Genomic DNA, 22,701 nt, shown 5'->3' on the forward strand with positions numbered 1-22,701 from the left:
AGAATTTTATTTTTTTTTCTTTCCCCACTCTGGTGCTGTTGCTGGCAGTGAATCTGGAGCGTCTCTTCCTTTTGCAGCAGAGATGCAACATGTTGTTCTGCGTGGGAGCTCCAAAGCTGCTCTTAACCGCTCGTAATCACAGTGAGCGCTGAGGCAGTGGGTGGAAGGATGTGAGCTGGCGAATGCTGAAGCCGCATGTGCCCTCTGCATCGGCAAAACAAAAGAAAGCCTGAAGAATAACTCTCTTTCAGGAGGCCGGCACGGTGTCAGGGCTTGTCATCAGCACTGTGGTGGCAGCTGTCAGCCAGTCTTTAGCGTTGTTGGAAGGCCAAAAGCTCCCTAAATATCTTCTGTAGCAGAATACCAGTGCTGTCGCCAGCTGCGGGGAGAGACACAGCCCTGTCGCCGAGTGCCCCCACTGTCTCCAGTCCTGTCGTCTCGAGGCACCACCATCCAAACGAAGCACTCTGGGGACTGGGCTGTTTTTCTGTCTGCAGGAATGACAGTTGTGCTCGTCTCCTTCTCATGCTCCTTTGGCTCGGAGGTTGGGAGGGGAAGAAATGGCGTGATGCTGAATCGACTTTTCCTGGGTTGTGCAATTAAGAGGAGGAATTTGGGAGGCCATGGAACTGAGGGAGAGGTGCAGGGTGTGGGCACACTGTTTGCACCCTGCCTGCATGGGGTAGGGGCACAGTTACATGATTAACTTTGATTATTCAGAACATGTCCTGGGCACGTTATAGGCTGTGGATGGGAGAAGCTGCCCTGCTGCTTTCAGATTAGCTGCAATCCTTAGAAATAATGTCCTGTCCTCTGTTTTGATGAGAGGGAGCCTGTGTGTGCTTAGCCTGCCTGTTTCTCCCCTTCCCCACGTCTGTGTAGCTGCAGCGAGCACTGGGTTTATGCTTGAAGCTTTGCATTCATATTCACGTATCATAAAAGTATCAGATGGGTAAGAGAGCCTACCTCTGCTCTGAGAGCAGCTCAAGTGAGACAAAAATACTGAAGGAGCTGCTTCTCCTCAGTCCCAGCCACATGCTTTCCTTCCAGAGTCTCATCTCTGCTGTAAGTGGCCATGCTCTCCTCCAACTTGTGACATCTGGATGCAGAATTGGAGCCAGACAGGGAATTGGCACCCTCCAAAACAGGGTGACAGTGGAGATTTTCAGAGGGCTGGGGGAGAACAGTGCTGGTGAGAACGGCAGGACTCCCGGACATGTCCCTGGTCACTGCTCTCAGCTTGCGGGTCGACCAGAGCCTGTGGGGTCGGGGTTGTGGAGGCACCACTTTGTTTAGATGTTCAGATTCCTTTGTGAAGCCAAAAAGTGTCCATCTCCCCCACACATGACATTCCAGAGATGTCAGACAGCTAGACAGCGGTTCCCAATGAGCACCCTGCCTCAGGGCTCTTGCCCTCTCTGGCTTGCACAGCCTCCAAACCAGATTGTCGTGGGGAGCTGTGGAGAGAGCGAGCCTGGGCTGGATTTCCATCGAGGGGCTTGGGGCTGCTCCTGTCCGCTCCTTGCTGCTGCACGAGGTGCTGCGATGAGCCTGTGCCACCGCTGCATTACGTGCACAAGGAAACATTCGGGGAATGCATCCAGAGTCCTCCACAGCAAGGAGCGTTCCGGCTGGCTCCTGCCGTAAGAGAGAGGCAGGACACGTCCCTCGACTTTTGCTTGGCTGAGTTCATGTCTGCCTGCAAAGGGCTGTACAGGCATGCCTTCAGCTGTGGGCCAGGGTGAAGCATGATCCCAGAGCGCCTGGTGTTCACACTGGAAAACTGAACCTTCCCGCAGCCACAGCCAGGGTTGTTCGGGTCGGTTGCTGGGAGAGGAGACCAACCAGGCAGTGTCAAATAGTGTCTATTCCTGCAGGTACCCGGTACGTGCCGGGCAGCCCCGCGATTGTGGGGCAGGGAGGCAGCACTGGGTGTCTAGTCCAGACCCCGCTGGCAGCAGGCTGCTCCAGGCCTTGGATTCTCGTCCAAGTTGATCCTGGCTTTCAGCTCTGCTACAGTAAAAGGGCTGTCAGAGCCAGCCTGCCAGGAACGTTCTGCTTCCCCCAACGTTCCGCTTCTGCGGCAAAGGTGTTTCTAGCTCATAGTCACGAATATAGAATTATTCCGTATTTTCGTACAGAATGAATCGTCCTTTCAGCCTATCTTTTTGCTAAATGTGTGTTTCAGATAGTTTTCTCCTTTCTGTTGCCCTGAATCTTCAAATTAAAGGTGTTCTGTGCTAATACACTTTGAGGCTTTCTGGAGGCGCATGCTAATAGGATACAGAGCAGTCAACATATTAGCACAATGACTCTAGCTCAGCTCTTGGGGCTGCCTGGCTGTGCTATGTAAACCTTCTCTTTTTGGTGTCTTCCAGGCAGTGTCACAAAGAGACTTGTCCAGTAGTTGCAAGAGCTGTCTGTGGAGGTCCTGTGAGATGGTTGCATAAGGCAAACTGGGGAAAAAGGCTATGGTGGTGACCAAAACTCTTGGGTTCCCATTATATCTCTGTTTCCTTGTCTAAAAATATACTGAGTAATAGTATTTATTGTAATCAGGCAATAAATTCTGAAAATGTATGTGGGAATTAGCTCTGTTTATTTTAAGTGGTAACTAAAACAAGTGATCTTGGTGGCTGATAGCCAGCATGGCTTGTTCGGCATGATGGGGATCCAGATCCTTTTCCCTTCTTCAACATTTCTTTTAAACTGCCCCAAACCTTTTCTGTGGCACCACTCCTTAGGGGTAGGCACCCAGTTTCTCTCTTGGCTTTGTCCCACAGCCATTTGTATTTGCCAAGTGTCTCCTCTTCCTTGTGGCAGGACGGTGGGGAAGGGAAGAGATCCTGCTGGTCAGATCAGTTGAGTGCAAGCTGGGAATGCATCTGCTGCCTTGGGTGGACTTGGGAAAGCCTCTAGCTAGATAAGTGGATAAGATTAGTCTCTTGTCAGGGTTAATTGTGAAGTGTCATCAAATTAAAAGCCTCAGCAACTTTTGAATAAATAATTTTGAAAAGAAATGAACCAGAGTAGTCTGGTGTGTTCTCATTTATCTGTATTTTGCATTGTTTTTAAACAGACTGAAGGAAAAGTTATGTTTGTATTTTGGAGTTCACTTTCTTGGTTTTGAATAGTGTATGGGGGGGTGGAATTCTCAGGCTGACGAGAAGCTGAACTTTCTCATCCTTTAAGGTCATTTTGGAGGAAATGTCTCTCATTTTTGGTTCCATAGTTTTCTCTGTTTTAACCAACTTTCCTTATTCTCAAAGGCAGCATTCATGTTTGCAAAACATTGTGTGCATAATGCCTGACAAATCCTGTTTGGTTCCTTTGTAAACTCTTATCCAGTACTTGTATAGGGACAAACTGCATGTTTTATCCTTTCTTAATTAAGAAAGACCCCAGATTAATTAATTAGGCTTCATAACTGTTATAGGGAAATCGGTAAATAACACCTTAAGGAAAGGAAGCATATGGGAATTTTGCTTTTAGTGTAAAAAGTCAGAAGAATTTAAGCCAGAAACAGTCAGTTTGTTTGCAGAAAATTAAAACTGATGTTGCATTCACAGGCTGTGAATGTATCATCTTGGATGTATGTTGTACAAGAAAAGATGGGAAGCTTTACTCTCCCTTCAAACTTGGCTCTGAACATCAGCAAAAACTGATGTTTTAAGCCTGTGCCAATTAAATTGATTCTGTAGATGTGTGTAGAGTTTTTATTTTGTTTTGTGGTTTGTTTGGGTTTTTTGTTTTCTTCTTTAAAGGAGGAAAGGCTGCTGGGACTGGAGCAAGCTAAAGGCAGTGCCTGCAGTTCAGCTGTCTGCTTGCAAATGTTAAAGTGAGTGGGCTGATGCAGAAGGGAGTATGTTGCGTGTGCAGATCCCTGCTGCTGGGCGTGCTTGGCGTCCAGTGTATTGCTGGGACATCATCAGTACAAGGTGTGCCGCAGGAATCAAAACACTGCTTTGGCACCATGGCTTTGATTCAGAAAAGCAGCTAAGGAGTTTGCCTGAGGAGTTCCTCTCTCAAAAGGAGTTTCGCTTTCTCACTTGAATCCTAGTCCACCTTCTCATGGGTAGGTGACTACAGTGTGTGTTCAGCACGCTGGGTTTTTACAGGTGTGCATCAGAGCTTTTTCTTCCCCAAGACTAGCCTGGGGCACATGAGACATTGTGAAACACTGATACTGGACCAGTGATTATTATTATTATTTTTTTAATTCTTGTTTTCCCAAGATGTTGAGCATTGTTCTTTGCAATGCGCTTGCTGGTCTCAGGGTTTATGAATAGCTCTTAAAAATGGGTCCAAAAGCTTTCAAGAAAGGTACCACTTCAGGCAATGTAACCTTTAGTTAGCCCTAAAAGAGAGATCCTTAGCTTTTGAGTCATCTTGCCTCTGTAATGTAAAGTGGCTTTCATATTTATCTGGCTTGTCTTGGTGGTGACTCCGTATCTGGTTTCTTCAGTGATGTTTTTGCCTGCCTGGAGTGCAGCTGGGAGCCAGGAGGGATATGAATAAAGGCTCGAGTGTCTGGGAAAATTCTTGGCATTCTTAGGAGAGCAGTTTAAAGGGGGGGTGGGAATTCTGTTGTTTTAGAGTTTTAGGTTTTTATTGGGAGACTTCAGTGTGGGCTGGGAGCTTGTGAGCGTGCAGCTACTGGAGATGACTGGCTGACATAGTGTCGTGTACGTGGAGGGATGGCTCAGATGTGGCTGAGCTCTGTGTTGGAAAAGAGAAAGAAGTGACAGCCATGGGGCTTTGCCCTGCTGTTGCTGGCAAGAGCAGCAGCGTTGGGCATTTACAGTTCTTTAGGGCTGCTGCAGTGAGGAAAACACTGTTGCCCTCCCTGCACAGGCATAGTGAAGGCAGAGTTGCTTACACCATCTCAGATGTGTCCTGTTGGATTGGCCACGTACCACCACCAGACCGGGCCGGAGCAAGAGGTAGCAGAGAAGTTGAAGCATAGCAGGTTGCTATTGTAAGACAAGTGGTACATCAGCATAAATCCCACATCTAAAATTTTCTCTGTGGCCTTATTTTTTTCTTCCTTTCTTCTTCCCCTAGCCTGTTACTCACTGCTCCACAATGGGGAGCTGGAATTTTAAGCACATGCTTAAGATGAACGGAAAAACTTGAGAATTGAGTATGTGCTTGTGCTTTGCAAATCTGCTTGAGATCAGATGGCATCTAATGTGACAACTTCAGCCTAAAAGGTGCCGAGATCTCTGCTGGCCAGCCTCAGCTGAAGGCACTGGAGATGAAAGGAAGCACACTAAGGCACCAAAGAAGTTGTGCTTACTACCCCTGAGCCCCTCTTTAAGACTTCCTATGCTCAGCATCCTCTGACTGTTGTTAGACAGCCTCAAATCTGATCTCATCACTTCTCTTGGGCCATTTCTTTCTGCTTAGTAGAGTGCAAAGAGCCAGTTCATGCATTGATGCTGTAATACACCAGTCTTTAGCTTGTGAGTACAAGAAGAAGATATTTTGATGTGTGACAGTGTCTGTTTTGAATGTTGCTAGCACCATAAAGGTGCTTTTCAAATGTCAGGTGTGGTGTTGCTGTTACTGCCCCATAGCTGCTGAGCTTGGCAGAAGGAATGTTTTCTTTGTGGAAACTTGAGTCTGTACTTGCTGCTGTTTCTTTGCAAATGTCAAGTGGCATTTGTTGACCAGTACTCGGGGATGGGGTGGGATCTTCTGAGAGAGGTGATCTGCCGGATTTTTCTGCATTGATCGAGAAACTGGGCCAAGCCCCAGGGAGTGCCTGCTTGGACAAAGAAGCTGAATTTGGCTTCCAATGCTGTTTGCCAAGGTCTCTAGGCAAGTACTTAACTGCTCCATGACTCAGTTTACTTGTGAAATGACAATAAAGCAACCAGCGCCTCTGTAAGAAATCTTGTGGTGATGGGTGTTTAGGGGAGGTCCCCTCAGCATCACACAGTTGTGCAGTTGGGGTTGCTGGAGCAGACCTCCCCTTCCATGGTTTGTGGGCAGTTTGGCTTGTCCTGCTGCCTGAGCTGCCTGGTCCGAGAAGGGGCCAGGCAGTGCCTGTGGCTGGCAGCGTGGCTGCTTGGGGTGTCAGCATCCATGAGCCTGTACACAGGACCAGCTTGCTCTGCCAGAGCTCATACAATCCTTCTGCTCAGTTGCAAATGAGCCTTCCTGCATCAGGACCAAATAATTTCCTGATACCATGCATTTCCACTTGGGATGCAAGGGAATAGCATCCTACAGACCCCACTGGTATGTGTGTTAGTCTCTGTGTTGCATGTGCTGTTGTGGATTGTGGACAGGGAATCAAGAAGGTGAAGTCATTGCTTTGTGACTAACAGCAGTCTCCAGCTGTGCCGGGTGCCGAGCCAGCCCCTGCAGAGCAATGACCGCTCCATCCCACCACGGGAGTGCTGCCAAAGGTGTCTTGGCCGTGCGGAGCAGGGCCCATGGGAGCACTCTCTCCTCTTCCTCTTGCTGGTCTCAGAGCCACACTGGTTGGGGAGCTGCAGTCTGTCTGCTAGCACTGTTTTATCTTTCTGTTTTGATTTGATTGTAAATGGGAGAGGAGAGGATCTGTCTGTGCTCTGCACATTGCAGGGTGCCTGGCACACTGATCCCAGGACTCCACGTATGTGTGTGCTACCTCAGTGCAAAACGATGTGCCCGTGGGTATATCCAGAGATACTGCAAGGCATTGGTGTGAAGGTAACAGACGGTACCCAGGTTGGAAGGGGACCTGTGCTGCAAAGTCCTGGAAGATTCAGTATTATTTAAAGTCAAGGTGTCATCCAGGATTGAGTAATTTATAACCAAAAGTGTGCCTTGGTAGTGGGAATTGAAGCACTATGGGAAAGCGCTGTGTAGATGTTGTGTTGTTGCCTCTTGCTATTTTATCTGTGTGTGGAAAACGTAAATGGAAAAAGCCCAGGAAGAGAGGGACCTGAAATACTGCTGCCTGTGAGCTCCTGGAACAAGAAAGCTCTCATCTGAAAGGCTGTGCTTCCCCTGTGCATGGGGCTGGTGTCTGGGGAGCCTCAGCCTGGCCACAGCTCGGAGACAGCCCGGGTCAGCCGTGTGAAGGTGCTGGAGGGAGCATCCGGGGAGCAGCACGTGCCTTTGCCTTGAAGGTCATTGCTCAAGTGTGTAAGCCCTTTTCATTTAGCAGAAAGAAAGGACTGACTTTCCCCTCCTCTTTCCTCTGTAGGCTTTTGCTGTTTTGCCTTGGAAAATGTCAGCTGTTCATCTTTCTCACTCCCGTTTTGTTGGGCTGTAGAAATGGGAAAAGGCACCTTGGGTACAGAAAAATGCTGTGCTGTTCCTCAGTGTATTAAACCAGGAGTCTTGTACGCTGATGACTGCTGTAGCAGGGCCCAAGATTTACATTGCAACTCTCATCATGCCAAGTTCAAAATAATATAAAAAACTCCACATTTTAAAAAAATAAATATCACCATTTATGATGGTGGCATTCAGTTATGCTTTTGTTTACCCATATGCTTTCACCTGTTTCATTCAGGAAAACAAAACTGTGGGTTGTCTCAAGCAGAAAATACAAGCATATGTCACTGAAGAGCATTTCTTGTTGAGATTAATTGAAAGGTGATAATTCTCAACTTATTTTTAAGGTTTTTTTTTAACCAGCTGATGTCAGAATGGTCTTTTATGACCAAATTCCACTCTGTTCATACTGCTCCTGGAGTGAAAGCAAGGAGAGGAGGGCCAGCATATCTAAAAGCAAAGTGAGCTACTCTGTTCTGCACCAGGAGCCCCAGGTAGGAGAGCTCTGCAGTGGAGGGGCAGCTGGATGTGGAGCTGATCTTGCTGCTGGCATCCCCCATGGGTCAGGCAGGCAGAGACAAATAGCTGCTTTTCCTGGAAGAAGTTGCTGAAAAAAATGTAATGATGTAGAGTGAAACTGATGCCAATTTGGAGGTGAAGCATGAAGAGAAATTGATCAGATTTTTATTTTTTAAAGGATTGTAGGCACACTGGTCTATGCTGTAGCCTGTGCCACTTCTCCTCACAGGTTTCTTTTATCCCTCTGTCTACTAGGAGGAGCCTAATTAATATGTGAGTACTGTGTTGACTCTCTGACAGGGATCTGGATTTGGTCTCTCTGTTTCTCTGCTGCCTTTTCTTGTTTCACTTGCAATGAAGGGCCAAATAACATATCATCATCTATGGATGTGGTTTGTGGCCTGTCCCCGCAGCAATGCTACACGTGCCTGCAGCGATGCCACCTCTTGCTTCCTCCTAGCCCCACGGTCCTGCACAGCCACGGTCTGTGGGACCCTGCTGTGGATGGGCTGAAGAAGCTGATGTGGGTTGGAAATGCTGGTTTTAGTTCCCTGGGCAGCTTTATACTGGTATGGCCACAGGAACAGGCCAGCATGCCGTTGTGCATCCCCAGCCTCCAGTGGACCGTTTCCAGGAGCTGGGGTGGCTCGTGCCTTACAGCAGGTTTGGAGCGCTGTGTTTGGAGGTTTGGTTTCAGTTCTTGTGGTGCTCAGTTAAGTGTGGCCATCTGTGCTACCAAGGGCACGTCTGTCCTTCTGCTGCGTGCCAGGAGAAGGGTCCCATGACGTAGCTGTCAGACCAGAGCCAAAGATCGATTTCCCTCTGGGATGGCTGTTGTTCCCGTGGCTGTGCCCTCAGGTGTCATTTGTGTGCCTGTTGCCTTGACAGACTGCTTCTCGGACCAGCCAGAGCATCTGTGAAAAAGTTTAAGGGACTTTGGATCTGAGAATTAATAAATCCTGCTCTGACTTTCTGATGAATCTGTTGTTTCCCGTGAAATTCCAGATTAAAAATACAAATTATCCCCTTGTCTCTCTGCTTCAAGCCCTGAAGATCAGCTCAAGGCACAGAAGATCTTCAAAGAGCATGTTCCAAGGCTCCCTGTAAAGTAAAACCCTGGTAGCTGCCCATCATAGGATGCCATTAGTGACCCGAGAAGTCATGTTCAGGGCTGCAAGTGGCTGCTTATGGTGGGAGTTTGCACTCGGAGCCATCGCAAACACTTAATTATCATGTTGCGAAATGATCAAATGGGCTTTGGGAAAGCTTGGCTCGCCTCATGGTTATTTGCAGCCCCGGGATGGGGTCTTGCCTGGTGGGAGGCAGGCTGTGAGCTGAGGGACCTAATTCTTACCAGGCGCTGGGGAGGGCAGGAGCGTTGCAGAGACCAGTGCAACTGGAAAGGGCAGGGCTGTGTTTCTGCCTGGCTCTTGCCATGGCTGATCTCTGCCACGTAACCTGCCTGCGCCTGTCCTGCAAGGCAGTTGTGTCGCTGGCACCAGATGTGGCAAAACTCCTACTGAAATTCTTAGCTTTTATTTAAAACAAAAGCAATGTCCCCTTACCCCCCTTGCTGCATTACTTTTTTTTATTACATTGCCCTTATTTATTGCAGCATTTCTATTCTGGATTGGTTATTTATGCTGACTCTTGCGGGCTGGCTGCTTCTGCTGGAAAGAATTCAATTTTGAGTGTGACCTTGTTGTCTTCACTAGCAGGTGAACCCTATCAAGCTGTCCTTCAGCTACCCTGGGTGAGTGGGAGCGGGCCAAAAGGGTTAGTCGTTGGGGGTGAGATTTGCAGATCAGCTGCAGGTAGGTGCAGGAAGAAGTGCAGGTGGCTGCTCATCAGGATGGTGGGTGGGTTCCTCTGCAGGGCAGGTCAATGCACCAAACAATGCAAGTGAGCAGAAAAATTAGTTGCAGTCACAAGGCTGTCAGGTTTCTAAGCTCAATGGTTTGGAGGGAAAGAATAAAACAGAAGGACTTTTTTTCCCCGGTTCTTTTTCTTTGCATTATTACTTTCCAGCAGTTGTTGCCGTTGTTTGTCCTAACACAGCAACAACAGCAAAATCCTTTTGGAAGCTGAATGACAGCTGAACATGCTGCAAGCACAGCAAATGGTTTTTAGCTTTGGTATTGGCAGTTTCTTGAACTTGAACCAGATTATTATCGCTGCTTACAGGAAAAAAAAAAAGGAAAATGCATTTCAAGGTCACTGACAAAAATATTTCACTGAAGTTTGGCTCGTTGGTTGAGCAGCTTTAAGAGATGGCGAGCGGTTTTGAGTAAGTATTCTTGTCCCATAATGAACAGCAACTGAACGCCAAAAAAAGAAGAGAAAAAGAAAGCCCTGTGCAAATGCGTTTGGGTTTCCTCCGGCTGAAGCATGACTGAGTTCTCAATGCAGCCTTGCCTAGCTGGAGCCTATTTTAAAATTGCGAGCAGTGGTGCTGCCTGTTGCCTGGAAACCTCCTCCCAGCCTTGGGCACTCTCAGCCTAATCATAGCCATCGCCAGCCTTTATTTATTTCCCATCCAAAATGTCATCCCAGGCTTCTGGTTTGTGTTTTTGTTTGCTTGGTTTTTTTTGTTTATTATTTAAAATGAAAAGACACAAAGTGTAACCATCAAACTGGGTGACTTTCTGTGGGAGCGGCGTGCTTGGCTGTCACTGTGGTGCAGTGCTGGGAACTGGTCTTTGAAGCTATGTGAGGTGGTGGCTCGGGGGGGGGCATGGGGGAGAGGAGAAGTGGGGGCTGAGAGCCTGAGGAAGCCCCACAAGCTCTGCCGATGCACGCAGTGGCTTCCTGCACCTTGTGATAGTCTCCTCCTTAAAAGGAAAACCAAACCTCCGCAGCTCTGAGCCCTCTGCAGCACACCTGCGGTGCAGTTCCCTTCCCTGCACAGCTGCACCGTCCTGTCCTGGATCCGCAGGTCAGCATTCAGCTGCCTGGATCAGCACAGACTCACCTTTCTTCCTGTGTGCTGGGGACTGTTCCCGCAGCTGGGGTCTGGATCTGTCCCTGCAGAGGTGTTAATCTGAGCTTTGGCATCTCTGCATGGTGACAGATGAATGAAAGAAAGTTTAACTTGGAAGTTTCCCTGTCTTAGGGGCCTTTTTTAATTCACCTAAACTCCTGTCCACCTTAAAACCGTAACTGATGCCGTCTCTCCCACAGGAAAACTTAAAATGATTGCTGTTTCTGCTTAGTTAGTGAGCTTGATCGATCCTGATGGGATGACATGGAATTGATCGCAGGGGCCCAGCTGCGATTCGGTTGGGTTTCCAGGGAGTCCCTTGGGAGAACGCTGGGCTAAATCAGCTGAAAGCTGGTAACAAGTGCTAGCCAGGACAGCCAGAAGGTTTGCATGTGAGGCATAGGAGCTGCTTCAGCTGTTCACAAGTTGTTCTTGTGATTGAAATGCTTTAGTTTACGAAGCTGAGAATATTTGTTCTACCAAAGGCAGAACTACAGGAGGCTTTGACTCGAGCTGCAGTTGAAAAAAGGTTTGCTTTGTGATTAGCAATCTTATTGCAGGCATAGAGCAATACGCAAGGCTTATCATCTCATTTCTTGTATTTTCCTCTTGAGTTAATGTGAAGTTTGACAGCCAGCTTAGGCTCTTTTTGGTATGCTTGTCTTGCAGTCTTAGTGCTGGGACATTAAGTCCAAATTGTCAGGGACAGACAGAAGAACCAGAGCCAGGCAAAGGGCAGGCACTCTTGCCATCCCCATCTTCTACTGTGTGCTGGTGAAGAAGAAAAACAGCCGTTTGCCAAATAAGCTGTGAGTGTGGATTAATCACGCTCTGAAATAATCTATCTTTGCATCTCCATGGAAGGATAAGTATGCTGGAGAGGCTGCTGGATGGTGGTCTGGTCTCTGGGTTCAAACAGTGTTGCTTGGTTGTGTAGAGGTGGCAGTGTCTGTTGAAATACTTGTGCAAAGCCAAACTCCCCTGTTCTTCGCTAGAAACAGCCTTTACCCTTCTGTCAACTCCTCTCTTCTGGACTTTATAGCTGATCTGATCTGATCTGCCTTTCTGTATAACACGGGGCATAGACCTGTTTCTCCTCAGATGTTTATTGTCTTAGTTCCTAAGCAAAGCTTCCTACAGGTGATCAGCTTCATCCTCCTCTGGGGGAGGAAGAGACAGAAGGAAGAGCAAAGTGCATAGAGGGGAGGCAGGAACAGGAACAGCAGAGAAACGGTGGAAAACTGTGGTCACAGATGGTAAAGCAAGAGGATTCCTCACCCTGCCTGTGCGACGAGCACCGCTGAATGCCTAAGCAAACAAACCCATGCTGCTTATGGCAGTAGCAAAGGAAAAATATGGAGTACTTGGGGGGAAAATACAAAATCTGTCAAGCCGAATTTGGTGTGGGAGTGTTTAAGAAAGTAGAATAAAAAAGGACAAGGAGAAATTGAGTGCTAAATCACATGGTGGTGGGGTTTCCTTTGCTAATCTCTCCCAGCTGTATGTAGCTGAAGTCTATGCTAGTGTTTTCTTTGTAGCCTGGTAGCTTAGTTCTCCCAATTCCCCATGAAGATGAGTATTTCCCCCTCTTTTCTGTTGCTGGCGGTGGGTTTGTGCTGTGGTGTGCCAAAACACAAGCTCGTTTGGGCAGCATTACGGTTTGGGCTGGAGGTTATGCAGTGCCCGGGAGGGTGCTTGTTTCTTGGGCTTGGTGGTTCCTCTCATCAGTCTGACTTGCCATCTTTATGCAGTTTGCTAATCTGGCTTCTTCCCCCTACCAGAACGAAGAGAAGAGGAACCTTTCCCTGGGGGGCCATGTTGGCTTCGACAGCCTCCCTGATCAGCTGGTCAGCAAGTCTGTCACACAAGGCTTCAGCTTCAACATCCTCTGTGTGGGTGAGCACAGTCCTCTGCAACAGACGTGGGCTGAGCTGGCAGCGCGGTGAGGTTGGGACCAGGATTTCTTGTGTGTCCTGCTGTGCCATGGGGCTTGGCAGAGACTTTAAGCAAGTCAGAAATGCCTATTTAAATAAACAATTTTTTTTTTTTTTTCCTCAGTGAACTTCAGCTCTCTGGAGCTTGATGCTTCTGAGTTGTGACTTTCACAAGTGACTATTGGAGATTGTTACCCAAAATTAGAGTTTTGGTGAGGGGGGTAGGGGAGGAAATGGGTGTGGGACTGTCCAGCCCTGCTCTGAGCTGAGCTACCCGTGCAGGTGCAGAAGCTGCAGAGAGCAGCAGGGAGGTCCAAGTGACTGAGCCTTGTGGGGCAAACCGGAAGAATTCCTGTAATCAGCGAGGTGTTGGGCATCTCCTTCACTGTGATAGCTGTGCAATAGGAAGCGTTAAGGGAAGGCTGTGTGTGGCAAATTAAGCACTTCCATTTGCAAACTGGGGTGGCTGGCATGAGCAGCTTCTTGGTGGATACGGTGTGCAAGCAGATGCAGTCAGATGCAGTGGTTAGCTGAGAGCTGCTGCTGATAATTCGGTCATTTCTGAGCGTGAGCCTGCACCCCAAAGTGGGGGATAAGAGGTTTGCATTGGGGGCTGTGCCTGGTTGATGCTTTCCCAGCGTGGGTCAAAGGGCTTGAAGCATGACCATCGCTGTGCTAGGAAAGGGAGAGGGAGTGGAGCGTTCCTGGTTTTATTGATTGTAAAGTATTTATCTTGAAGATTATGAGCAGGTGCGAGGTGCTGACTTTAAAATAACCTTGTTACACTTTTTAATTTTGATATTGACATGATCTAGAAACCAATTCCTTCCAGTGATAAGATAAGCATTATTTTTACTTCGGCTGGTTCTTGTATTGTGTATCAGGCCTAAAGTACCGTAACCTGCTAAACCAGCAGAAATAGATCTAGAGGCAGCAACTCCTGCCTGGCCCTCAGCCTGCCTGAAGAGAGTATGGCTTTGTGTAGACTGTGCAGCGAAACGCTGACAGCTCTTGCAAGGTGCTTGTGCCATACCTAGCCACTTCTGAATATCCAAACCACAAGCAAAAAGCATGGCTAGAATCACAGTTGAACTTCATAGGCTTGTTCCTTAGCAGAAGGGTAATTGCAGCAGAGAGCAGTATGTTTTTAATTAGTGCCATTCTTGGGCACACCAGAATGTATACTCTTAGTATGGCCAGATGAGCATGCATTTGTGAAACACTCATCTGGAAGAAATTAATGCTTTTTTTTTTGGTCAAGAGGAAAGAAAGAAAACCTTGTATCCCTGTTTGCCAGATCCTGCTCCCAGCTGTGCCCACAACTGCACAGGAGAATGTGGCTTACATCAGTAGTGAGTTCTCCATGTGACTCCTTTCAGATTCATCTGGAGCACCAGTCTGGCTTTATTTCCTTGCCCAACTCAGCCACAGCTGGTAGAAAGCGGTGTGTGCCTCTGTGCTGTTCTAAGCACCACGAGGTATTCATTCTCCAGATGTGAGAGGAAACCTCGTTGTCGGACTTGCCTGTCCCCTCCAGATCGTGCCAGACACTCATCACTTTGTGCTGATCTGCAGTTACCTGGAGCTATTGCTGTGTTTGGGACATCCAACAACTGTCTCAGATAGTTCTTGTCAGTGGGAGCAGCTGAGTTTTACTCCTCCTCATCTGAAGGCTCAAAAGACTACTAAAATTATGCTCTCCCCAGCTTCTCTGGTGCAAGATCCCAAGCAAAGCCAGGGTACATGGAGAGGAAAATAGTGTGTTTTGCTGTGCTGTATGGCCCTCGCTGGGGAGACAGGACCAAAGCGCTCTGTGTTAGTTTTGCATTGTCTGGGAGGCGTTCAAGAATGCAGCTAGACAATTACACGTCTGTCCAAAAGCAATTTGTAGTAACCTTTCACAGTATAATTTAGTTCTGCTCTGTCATTAATGTTCTTTGAAGTACCTGTGACAAATTCATGCTGCAGTGAGCTGATGATTTCTCCTTCCTAGGTGAGACCGGCATTGGGAAATCCACGCTAATGAATACCCTCTTCAATACCACATTCGAGACGGAGGAAGCCAGTCACTATGAGAGTGCAGTTCGCTTGCGGCCACGGACCTATGACCTGCAGGAGAGCAATGTCCACCTGAAGCTAACAATTGTGGATGCGGTTGGATTTGGGGATCAGATAAATAAAGATGAAAGGCAGGTCTCGTGCCATCTGCTTGGTGTTTCTGGGCTTGCCTCTGCTGCTTAGACATGGCCTGCCTGCAGCCCTGCCTGCAGTGTTGCAGAGGAGGTGTCCATGTTTCTGTTAATGGAGTAGCTCCGTTTCTGGGGACTGAGTGTTGAGGGAGTTGGGTGAGGAGCCAAAAAGGTCACAGGAGGTCTTCCCAGCAAAGAATGGTGTCCTCCAGGAGCGTGAGCAGTTAACAAGCTGTCCTTGGTGCCAGCTTGGGAATTATCTGTGCTGGCAATGATCAGTGTCTCTGGATCTGTCTCATTTAATTACACAGACATCTTGTTCAAGCTTCAGGTAGAGGCTTTCTGGGACTCCAAGGTCTCTCCTTGGTCATGTTGCATTGCTGAAGCCAGATGGCTCAGCCCTGAGATCTGGGCAAAGTCTGATCTGGGGAAGTAGTTGTCCTTCCATGCTCCACTGTCCTTAGACTTTGCAGTACAGCTTCAGGAGACTCCAGCAGCCTTTGGATTCTAAAGGTCTGTGTGTAAATGACACACTTCCCCGTTGTACAGCTAAACTGTGTGAGTCTTATAACTACTTTTTAAGTGATATCATGGTATGTCCAAGAGAACTCCTTAAGCCTTTGAATTGTTTACATTTGAACTCCAGTATCTGGCTTGCTAATGGTATGGTTTTAGTTACAGGCCGATAGTTGAGTACATTGATACGCAGTTTGAAAACTATTTGCAAGAAGAGCTGAAAATCCGCCGATCTCTCTTCAACTATCATGACACGAGGATTCACGTCTGCCTGTACTTCATCACCCCAACTGGGCACTCGCTCAAGTCTTTGGACTTGGTGACAATGAAGAAGCTGGACAGCAAGGTAAGGGTGGTCCCTCTTTCTGGAAGTGGTAATGCTGCTGTTGGTTGTCATGCAGAAGGTTTTGTTCCTTCCCTTTAAGTGCTGGACTCCTTCGTGCATATTAGCTGAGCCATTTTTAGGACTCAGGTAAAACTTCATCTGCCCTGGTGGTTGCTGAGGTCTTGTGCTTGTTTTCTCACTGGCTTTCCTGAAAAATGTCAAGTGAAAAACCCGTTTTCCAGCTAGCTGTATAAAGTCTAGAGCGTCCGTTGCTGTAAGAGGCTTACCCAGATTTGTTCCTATTGATCAAAGCCATCAGCTGCAACTTTATTAGCTGCTCTTTACAGGTGTGCAGGTGAGGGTGCATTCCAGCTCCTGCCGTTGAACTGTGGGAACTGTGGAGTCACCTTTGGTGTCCTGACATGTCAGCAGGGACAGAGGGGCTCAGAGCCACCAAAACTGTAGGCATCCCAAGGTGGTCAGTGCGGAGGAGACGAGGGCTGCCAAGAAGCGTTGGCTGTGCATGCTGGAACACAGGGAGTGCGTGGTGGTGGTAGTGCCATATGATCTGGATAGGAGATCTTCTGAAAATGTAAATATGGTGAGAAATTTTCCAGGTCATAGGAATCCTAAAAGTGGGTTGTGAGAGGGTCTGGCTGGGTTTCCTTGTGCATATTATCTTCTGCCTTAGGGGGCAGTGGGTTACTTAATTGGCTACCACTGATATTCCTGCAGCTTGGAGGAGGTTTCTGACATGCTCTTGGTTGTTCCAGCTGGCTTCCAGGGAGCTGCAGGAGGCTTCAGAGGTCACTAGTGGCAGCATAATTTCTTCTTTGCAAGAATTTCCTATCTTTCAGAGCAGGATTTTACCAGCAAGTGGTTCCTTTCAGATGGCAGATGCTGATCAGCCTGCAGAGAGGGCAGGCAAGGCAGCTGGGACCCTACAGTAACCAGGTAACCCCTGGACTCCATTGAGGGAATGCTCTGTGCTCTGGCTGTTGTCCATGTGCAGCTCTATCAGACTGTCCTGGTGGGTAGAGTTCCCCCTCGCAGAGCTCCTGCTGTTTGCCCTCGCCACCCAGGGCTGCTGGCCTGCTTTTCCTTGGCCCCGCTCCAGAGCAGGCACTGGGTTCCCATTGCAGTGGGCTGTTTGTAACCATGGTGGCTGTTACACTGACTTCATCGGGAATCTGAAAACTTTCCCTTAAGAAACTCTTGTCTCTTGGTGCAGTGCCAGCATTACGTGTTCCCAGAAATATGTTTGGAGGAAAGCTTCTGCACGATTCCCCTTGGCGCTGGTGGTCCCACAAAGCTTTTCTCTTCCTTTACTTCTGCATTCCCTACTTTTCACATCTCCCTGTGGCTGCCTTTAATGTGGTCCTTGGGTAGTACCAAAATAAATCCTTTGTACTTGTGCAGAGATGAGAACTTTTTGCACACGCAAGCCTTTTATACTTCTAAACTTCCACTTCAATAGTCCTCTCTGGAGTCATTTTATCCCTTTGCTCTCATCTCTCTTCTTACCATAGTGTGAGAACATCTTGGATTTCATGATGCAGTGGCCTCGCACAAGCAGGCATGTGGGAATGAATAAGCAAGTAGAACCCATTGATGTTTTCTTGGTGTCAGTGATTTATGTTGCATTTCTGCATTGGTGTCATCCCAGGACATCCAGGTGCTTTCCAGGCGCTCCTTAAAGATTTGTGCAGGGTGGTGCTGTGCCCCTTTCCCAGTGCACATGGACCGTTTGTGCTTGGGGGCCAGCGCATGGGCAGAGCGAAGCGGGGTGTTGGCAAACCCCGGGCAGCTTTCTGCCTGCTCCGGACTGGTGACCGAGCGGTTACCGTGCCTGAGCAAGGGGGTGACGTGCTGACTCGCATCTGCAGCCGTGTGAGCGCACCTGACCCCAGCTTTCCTCTTGCAAAGCTTTGTGTGGCTGGTGGCCTTTGTTTTATGGTTGAAGAATGGAGCCCATGGAAACGAAAGGTGTATCGGAGGCAGTGGCTTTTTAACAAGGGGTTTGTAGGAACTTGGCGCAGTTACACCTTTGCTTTAGCACACCTGTGGCATGGTATTACGTGTTGGGCAGGCTTTTGAAGCTGCATGACAATTCCAATAATGAATCTTGCTCCTAATGTAGAGCTCAAAGTCCCTTCTGGGTAAAGCTGTTTTGTAAAGAAAATCTTCCCTTGTACTGTAATACAGTATTTTGTTTAGCTGAGCTCATGGCCAGCTGTTGTCTAGGGTATTTAATTATGGCCAGAGAGCTAGAAGGAGCTCCAGAAGTGGTTCAAGGTAGACAGAATGTGGCTAGCTGGCTGGTAGGTGAGAAGCACATATGGCCTGGCAGGGGTTGGCTTTCTTTTGGATTTAACTTGGGAAAAGGAGGAGATACTTCCATCCCTGGGAGTGCTCAAGGCCAGGTTGGACGGGGCTTTGAGCAGCCTGGGCTAGTGGCTGGTGTCCCTGCCCCTGGCAGAGGGGTTACAAGTAGATGATCTTTAAGGTCCCTTCCAACCCAAACCATTCTGTCATTTTATGATAAATAAAATTGCATCTGTATCAGGTGAGAAGGTGATTTATTGATTTAAAACACAACCCTGCCCTGGAAGGCGATGGCACAGCTGTGTGCTGCTGTGGGCACCCTGGTGGTTGTCCCCAGATGGTTTCCAGTCAGTGTGTGTTGTTTACGAGCTGTGGCTAATTGTTTGCCCTTCATGAGCTGTCACATCCTAGGCAGGTCACTGGCCAGTGGGGATGCTTCAGGCCTGTCTGTGCCTCTGCTGTTTGGTTTCCAGCATAAGATTTGCCTCTTGGTTTCACTGAGACTTGGCATATTCAGGAACACTTCGGAGATGGGGAAGAACTCAGATGTATTTCACAGTGTGAAAATGCATGTAGCCTTATTATATTAGCAAAATTATTTTCTACCAACTGACCGACTTTGGCACATTCTTGTAAGTGTTATTTTTGGAGATGAGAAATAACTCATCAGAATGACTTGCGAAGGAGTACATTTTATGTGTGTGCATGGCAGTTCACTGTCTTGTCTGAAGCACAGGCTTCCTTTGGTTGTAATTCCAACTCCAGCAAAGACTTCTAGCACGTGGACTGATGGTTGGGGGACACTGCACCTCTGTTGCATTCAGTAGGACGACACTGCAGTAGTCAACTTCATGATTTTATTACTAGATCTTTAAATAGAGAATATTGCTCTTCCACCATGAGATATAAGAATGTTGCTTTAGGATTCTGTCTTCAGCCCAAGGTAAACGTTATTTGTGTAAAAGAAAAAGGGGAGAGAGAAACCTTGCATAGTTCTGGCATCACTTCCTTTTATTGGGGTTTTCTGTTCCGGAGGGACAGGAGAGGTGACTTTTCTTCTCTAGCTAGCTGTATATCTGTTTATTTGGCACTAATTGCTGTGCCACAGGCTGTGGCTTTTGCATAGAAGTGGAGGCATGGAAGGTGCCGTAGGAGGGCAGGGTTAGACATGCAGTTTGGTTCGGTACCGTCTTGTACCTCATTCGGTTTTTGTTTCCAAACTTTTCTGTCCTTTCTCCATGTTGTAAAGGGATGAGCTTATTCTAGACTTGGACAGCTTTTGGGTGCCAGTGCTCAAAATCAGAGAAGGGAAAAAAAGGAAGATAATTGTATAGTGCTCCAGGTATCACTTGCTAAGTGTGGGATTCCAGTGTGTGAGTTTCCAAGGCATGCGTGAAATGAAAATAAAACCAGTAATTATTTTAAAAATTTAAGGAACTCACAAGGGAAGAAGAGAGAAGGAAAGAGTTACACCCAAATGCCATTTCTAGGACTCCACAGTATTGATTTTGGCTGTTGGTTACTGGAAATACGACAACTTGTAAAACCCTTTTAGGTTATGAATTCTGTGACAGCAGGTGCTGACTGAGCTGCCTTGGCAAAGGACGTGGGACCTGGCTGGAGGGTGCTTGAACCAACCTGGGTTTGCACCTTCTCCGAGTGCTGCTGGGGCAGCAGCTGTGCCCACAGAGCCTGCCTTCCCCTGTGCTGGGCAAGCCCCGCTGAGCTCCAGGCTCTGCACCTCCTGCCTCACTGGGAGCGGGGCTGAGCTGGGACTTTTTGAAAGAAGAGGGGCAAATTGCTTAGGCCAGCTGAAAATGGATTAAAATCACCTCTTCTGCTGGTTTGTCAGCGTGCCTGGCTGGCTGGAGAGCATGAGGCTCTGCACGCCGCAGCTCCCTGGCAGGGCCTTTCCCCTCGCAGATGCCGCTCCTGAGCGGGCAGTACATGAGCCCTGAGCTGACCCTTTTTGGGTGGGAGATGGTGGATCCAAGCCTCCTCCGCTCTTAGCAGGTCAGTGAAGCACCCAGCTGTGGTCATGGCCCTGTTTGCCTTTGTAATGAGGACATTGACCTGCTGAGGAGTGGAGTGAGCAGCAGAGCTTGTTCTGGGGGGGTTTGTGGTCCTTGGTAAGAGAGGCCAGGTCAGTGGCTGAGAGAAAGGAGGAATTTATCCTCTCAGATAAATTTGCAATGAGCAAATTAAGACTGTTTTCTTTTGGAGTAAACGCTCTTGTATTTAGTAAGTGCTAAACCAGAGCAGGGGGAAAAAATCCAAGAAACACGGAAAAAACACTAAGCTAGAAAGAGAACATGAGCTGGGAAAGCGAGGTGGTTTATTTTAGTGGGCACCCATTGGAGACCAAATGGCTGCTGTGAATTTCTGCTCTGTAGGACAAAAAGCATTGCTGTTGGGAATCGTTAGATGGCAAATCAGACTCTCCCCTCGTTTGTTTGGATTCTTGTGTTTTACTGCTATGAATTTGGCTGCTGTTCAGACAGAGGAGTTTTGTTGTTGTTTGTTTAAGCAGTGGTTTGCAGGGTTGCACTTGGCTTTTCTGGCCATAGCAGCGTTATCTAATAGAGGTTCCTGTGACAGATCCTGCCCCACTGTAGCTCTCCCGAGCACGAAGCCATGGTGAACCACATCCCTGCAGAAGGATGTGGGATGTGCCCCTGTTTGCTCTTGATCTTTGTAGGTACTGGGCACGGGGGGACCTCCCCAGCCTGCAGCTCGTGGGTGGCTTTGAAACCTGGGGTGATGAAGCTGCGTGGGGCGTTGCGCTCGGTGACAGCTGATGTGAAACCAAAGCTGAGCGACAGCAGCATGAAAACAGATCTCTGCTGTATGGCACCCTGCACCTTTCCCAGGAGGTCCGTGTAATCTGCACAGCACGCCTGAGTTGTGATCCTCACAGGGCTGCTCAGGAGGGTCCTTGGAAAGTATCTGCAGCTGCTGTGAGAGCGTCAGGAGCCCATGCTGAAGCATGCTAAGTGTGGGATTCCAGTGTGTGAGTGTGGGAAGGCTTCACGTCAGCTCGCTGCAGCGTTTCATCCTTGTGCTTGTCTTCTAAAACAGCTTGTCAGCAGAGCCAGAAGTGGAGAGGTGATAGCTCGAGATGTGACAGTTACCCTGTCTCTGCCTCCCTCGGCGTGTGTAACAAAATACATAGGCAGGAGCAGAGGCTTTGATCTGCTCACTGTGTATTTATTGCCGGGTGTTTATCTGGAAGTCTTGTAGCCAAATTACTCCTGGAAAACTCTTCCCTCTAGTGTTCAGCTGGGCTTGTGCTGCAGCTTGCATGCAAAAACATAGCACCTTTGTGGTTTTACGAAATGTAAAGCAGCCACCGGGGTAGGATCCGGGTCACGCTGCGGGCACCCACGCTCCCGACAGAACAGCATGCCCGCCTGCTGCTCACCAGAGTATTTTTCCTTCCTTCTGCTCTAGGTGAACATCATCCCGATTATTGCCAAAGCAGATACCATCTCCAAGAGCGAGTTGCACAAGTTCAAGATAAAGATAATGAGCGAACTGGTCAGCAATGGCGTGCAGATCTATCAGTTCCCCACAGACGACGAAGCCGTTGCTGAGATTAACTCTGTGATGAACGTGAGTAATGCTGCCCATCGCATTGCCACCAAAGGTTGTGACAATTAAACTGCCACACAAAAATGCGTTTGGAAGGCAAGTTTCATTGGGATTGTCCAGACACTGAATCTGTTTGAAAGTTGAGCTGTGGATCTGACAGATGCCTGAGGCTACTGCATACAGAATTAATTAAAATGTGGCTCTTATTTAATCTGTGTGCTCTCTGGAGAAACTCAGCTCTAAAATCGGTTGTATTAATTTTTTAAAAAATAATTTCTTCAAAATTCATTCTGTTTGCTTTTAGGTTACTTTTAATTTGAGGAGGGAGAAACTTTAAATAAAAATTTTACAGTTAAGATTACCTTTCTGACTCAGGGAGGCTAAGCAGAGAAAACCCAATTCGAAATAAAGAAGAAAAATTGTTGGAGTCCATTTTGTCTTTTTTGAAATTCGAAGGTCAAATTCAGACCTGGCTGAGGCATGTGCAAAACCACTTTCAGGTTTCCTGTCTCCCAAATCAGAGTGTAGCTATTGCAGCAGAAATAGCTGAAATGTTTCCGTGTTAATTTTTTAAATAGAAAGTAGCTTTTTCATTAAAATGAACATTTTCCTGCATAGTTGTTTCTGATTCAGTGCTTTGTCTCTCACACACACACACCTCCCCCTTTGTGTTTTAAATTTCAATAGCCAATTGATTTCTGGGTCGGTGGGATACATGTTTTCACTGTAACAGTTCTTTTTTGCTGAATTTGTGAAACATTTGGAAGATGCACTCTTTAAAAAAAATTGCAAGCTGTGTGTATTGGGGGAAAAAGTGAGTCATGCTTGCTTGGTTTTTGAGGATTTTTTTTTTGTTTTTTTCCCCAATTAAAATGTTTTGGGCCACGTCTCTACCAGTTCCCACTTCCAGATCTGTTTCTTCTTAAATGTGAAGGACTTTGTCAGCCTCGTCCTGCTGAAGCACCCGCTCCATGGCTTCTTCCCTGCAGTGCTGAGGACGGTGCCCTGTCTCCTTACTGCGCTTGATGCTTTGCAGACTTCGAGAGC

The 22,701-nt window shown here is 47.8% G+C and overlaps 1 protein-coding gene across 8 annotated transcripts in view; it reads left to right on the forward strand.

The window, feature by feature from the left end:
- SEPTIN8 (septin 8) overlaps positions 1-22,701 on the forward strand; it is a 53,832-nt gene that overhangs the window by 12,179 nt on the left and 18,952 nt on the right. For 5 of the 8 annotated variants that reach the window (XM_040602768.1, XM_040602761.1, XM_040602762.1 and 2 more), the window contains 4 exons: positions 12,556-12,670; positions 14,702-14,897; positions 15,573-15,759; positions 21,514-21,675. In XM_040602768.1, the coding sequence (XP_040458702.1) occupies positions 14,731-14,897; positions 15,573-15,759; positions 21,514-21,675 (516 nt within the window). In that variant the 5' untranslated portion in view covers positions 12,556-12,670; positions 14,702-14,730. Of the gene's footprint in view, positions 1-9,528; positions 9,548-11,914; positions 12,031-12,555; positions 12,671-14,701; positions 14,898-15,572; positions 15,760-21,513; positions 21,676-22,701 lie in introns of those variants that run through there. The other 3 variants (XM_040602765.1, XM_040602769.1, XM_040602764.1) reach the window with 3 other exon arrangements.

This window comes from Falco naumanni, chromosome 8 (assembly GCF_017639655.2).
Source record: "Falco naumanni isolate bFalNau1 chromosome 8, bFalNau1.pat, whole genome shotgun sequence".
Lineage (NCBI taxonomy): Eukaryota > Metazoa > Chordata > Aves > Falconiformes > Falconidae > Falco > Falco naumanni.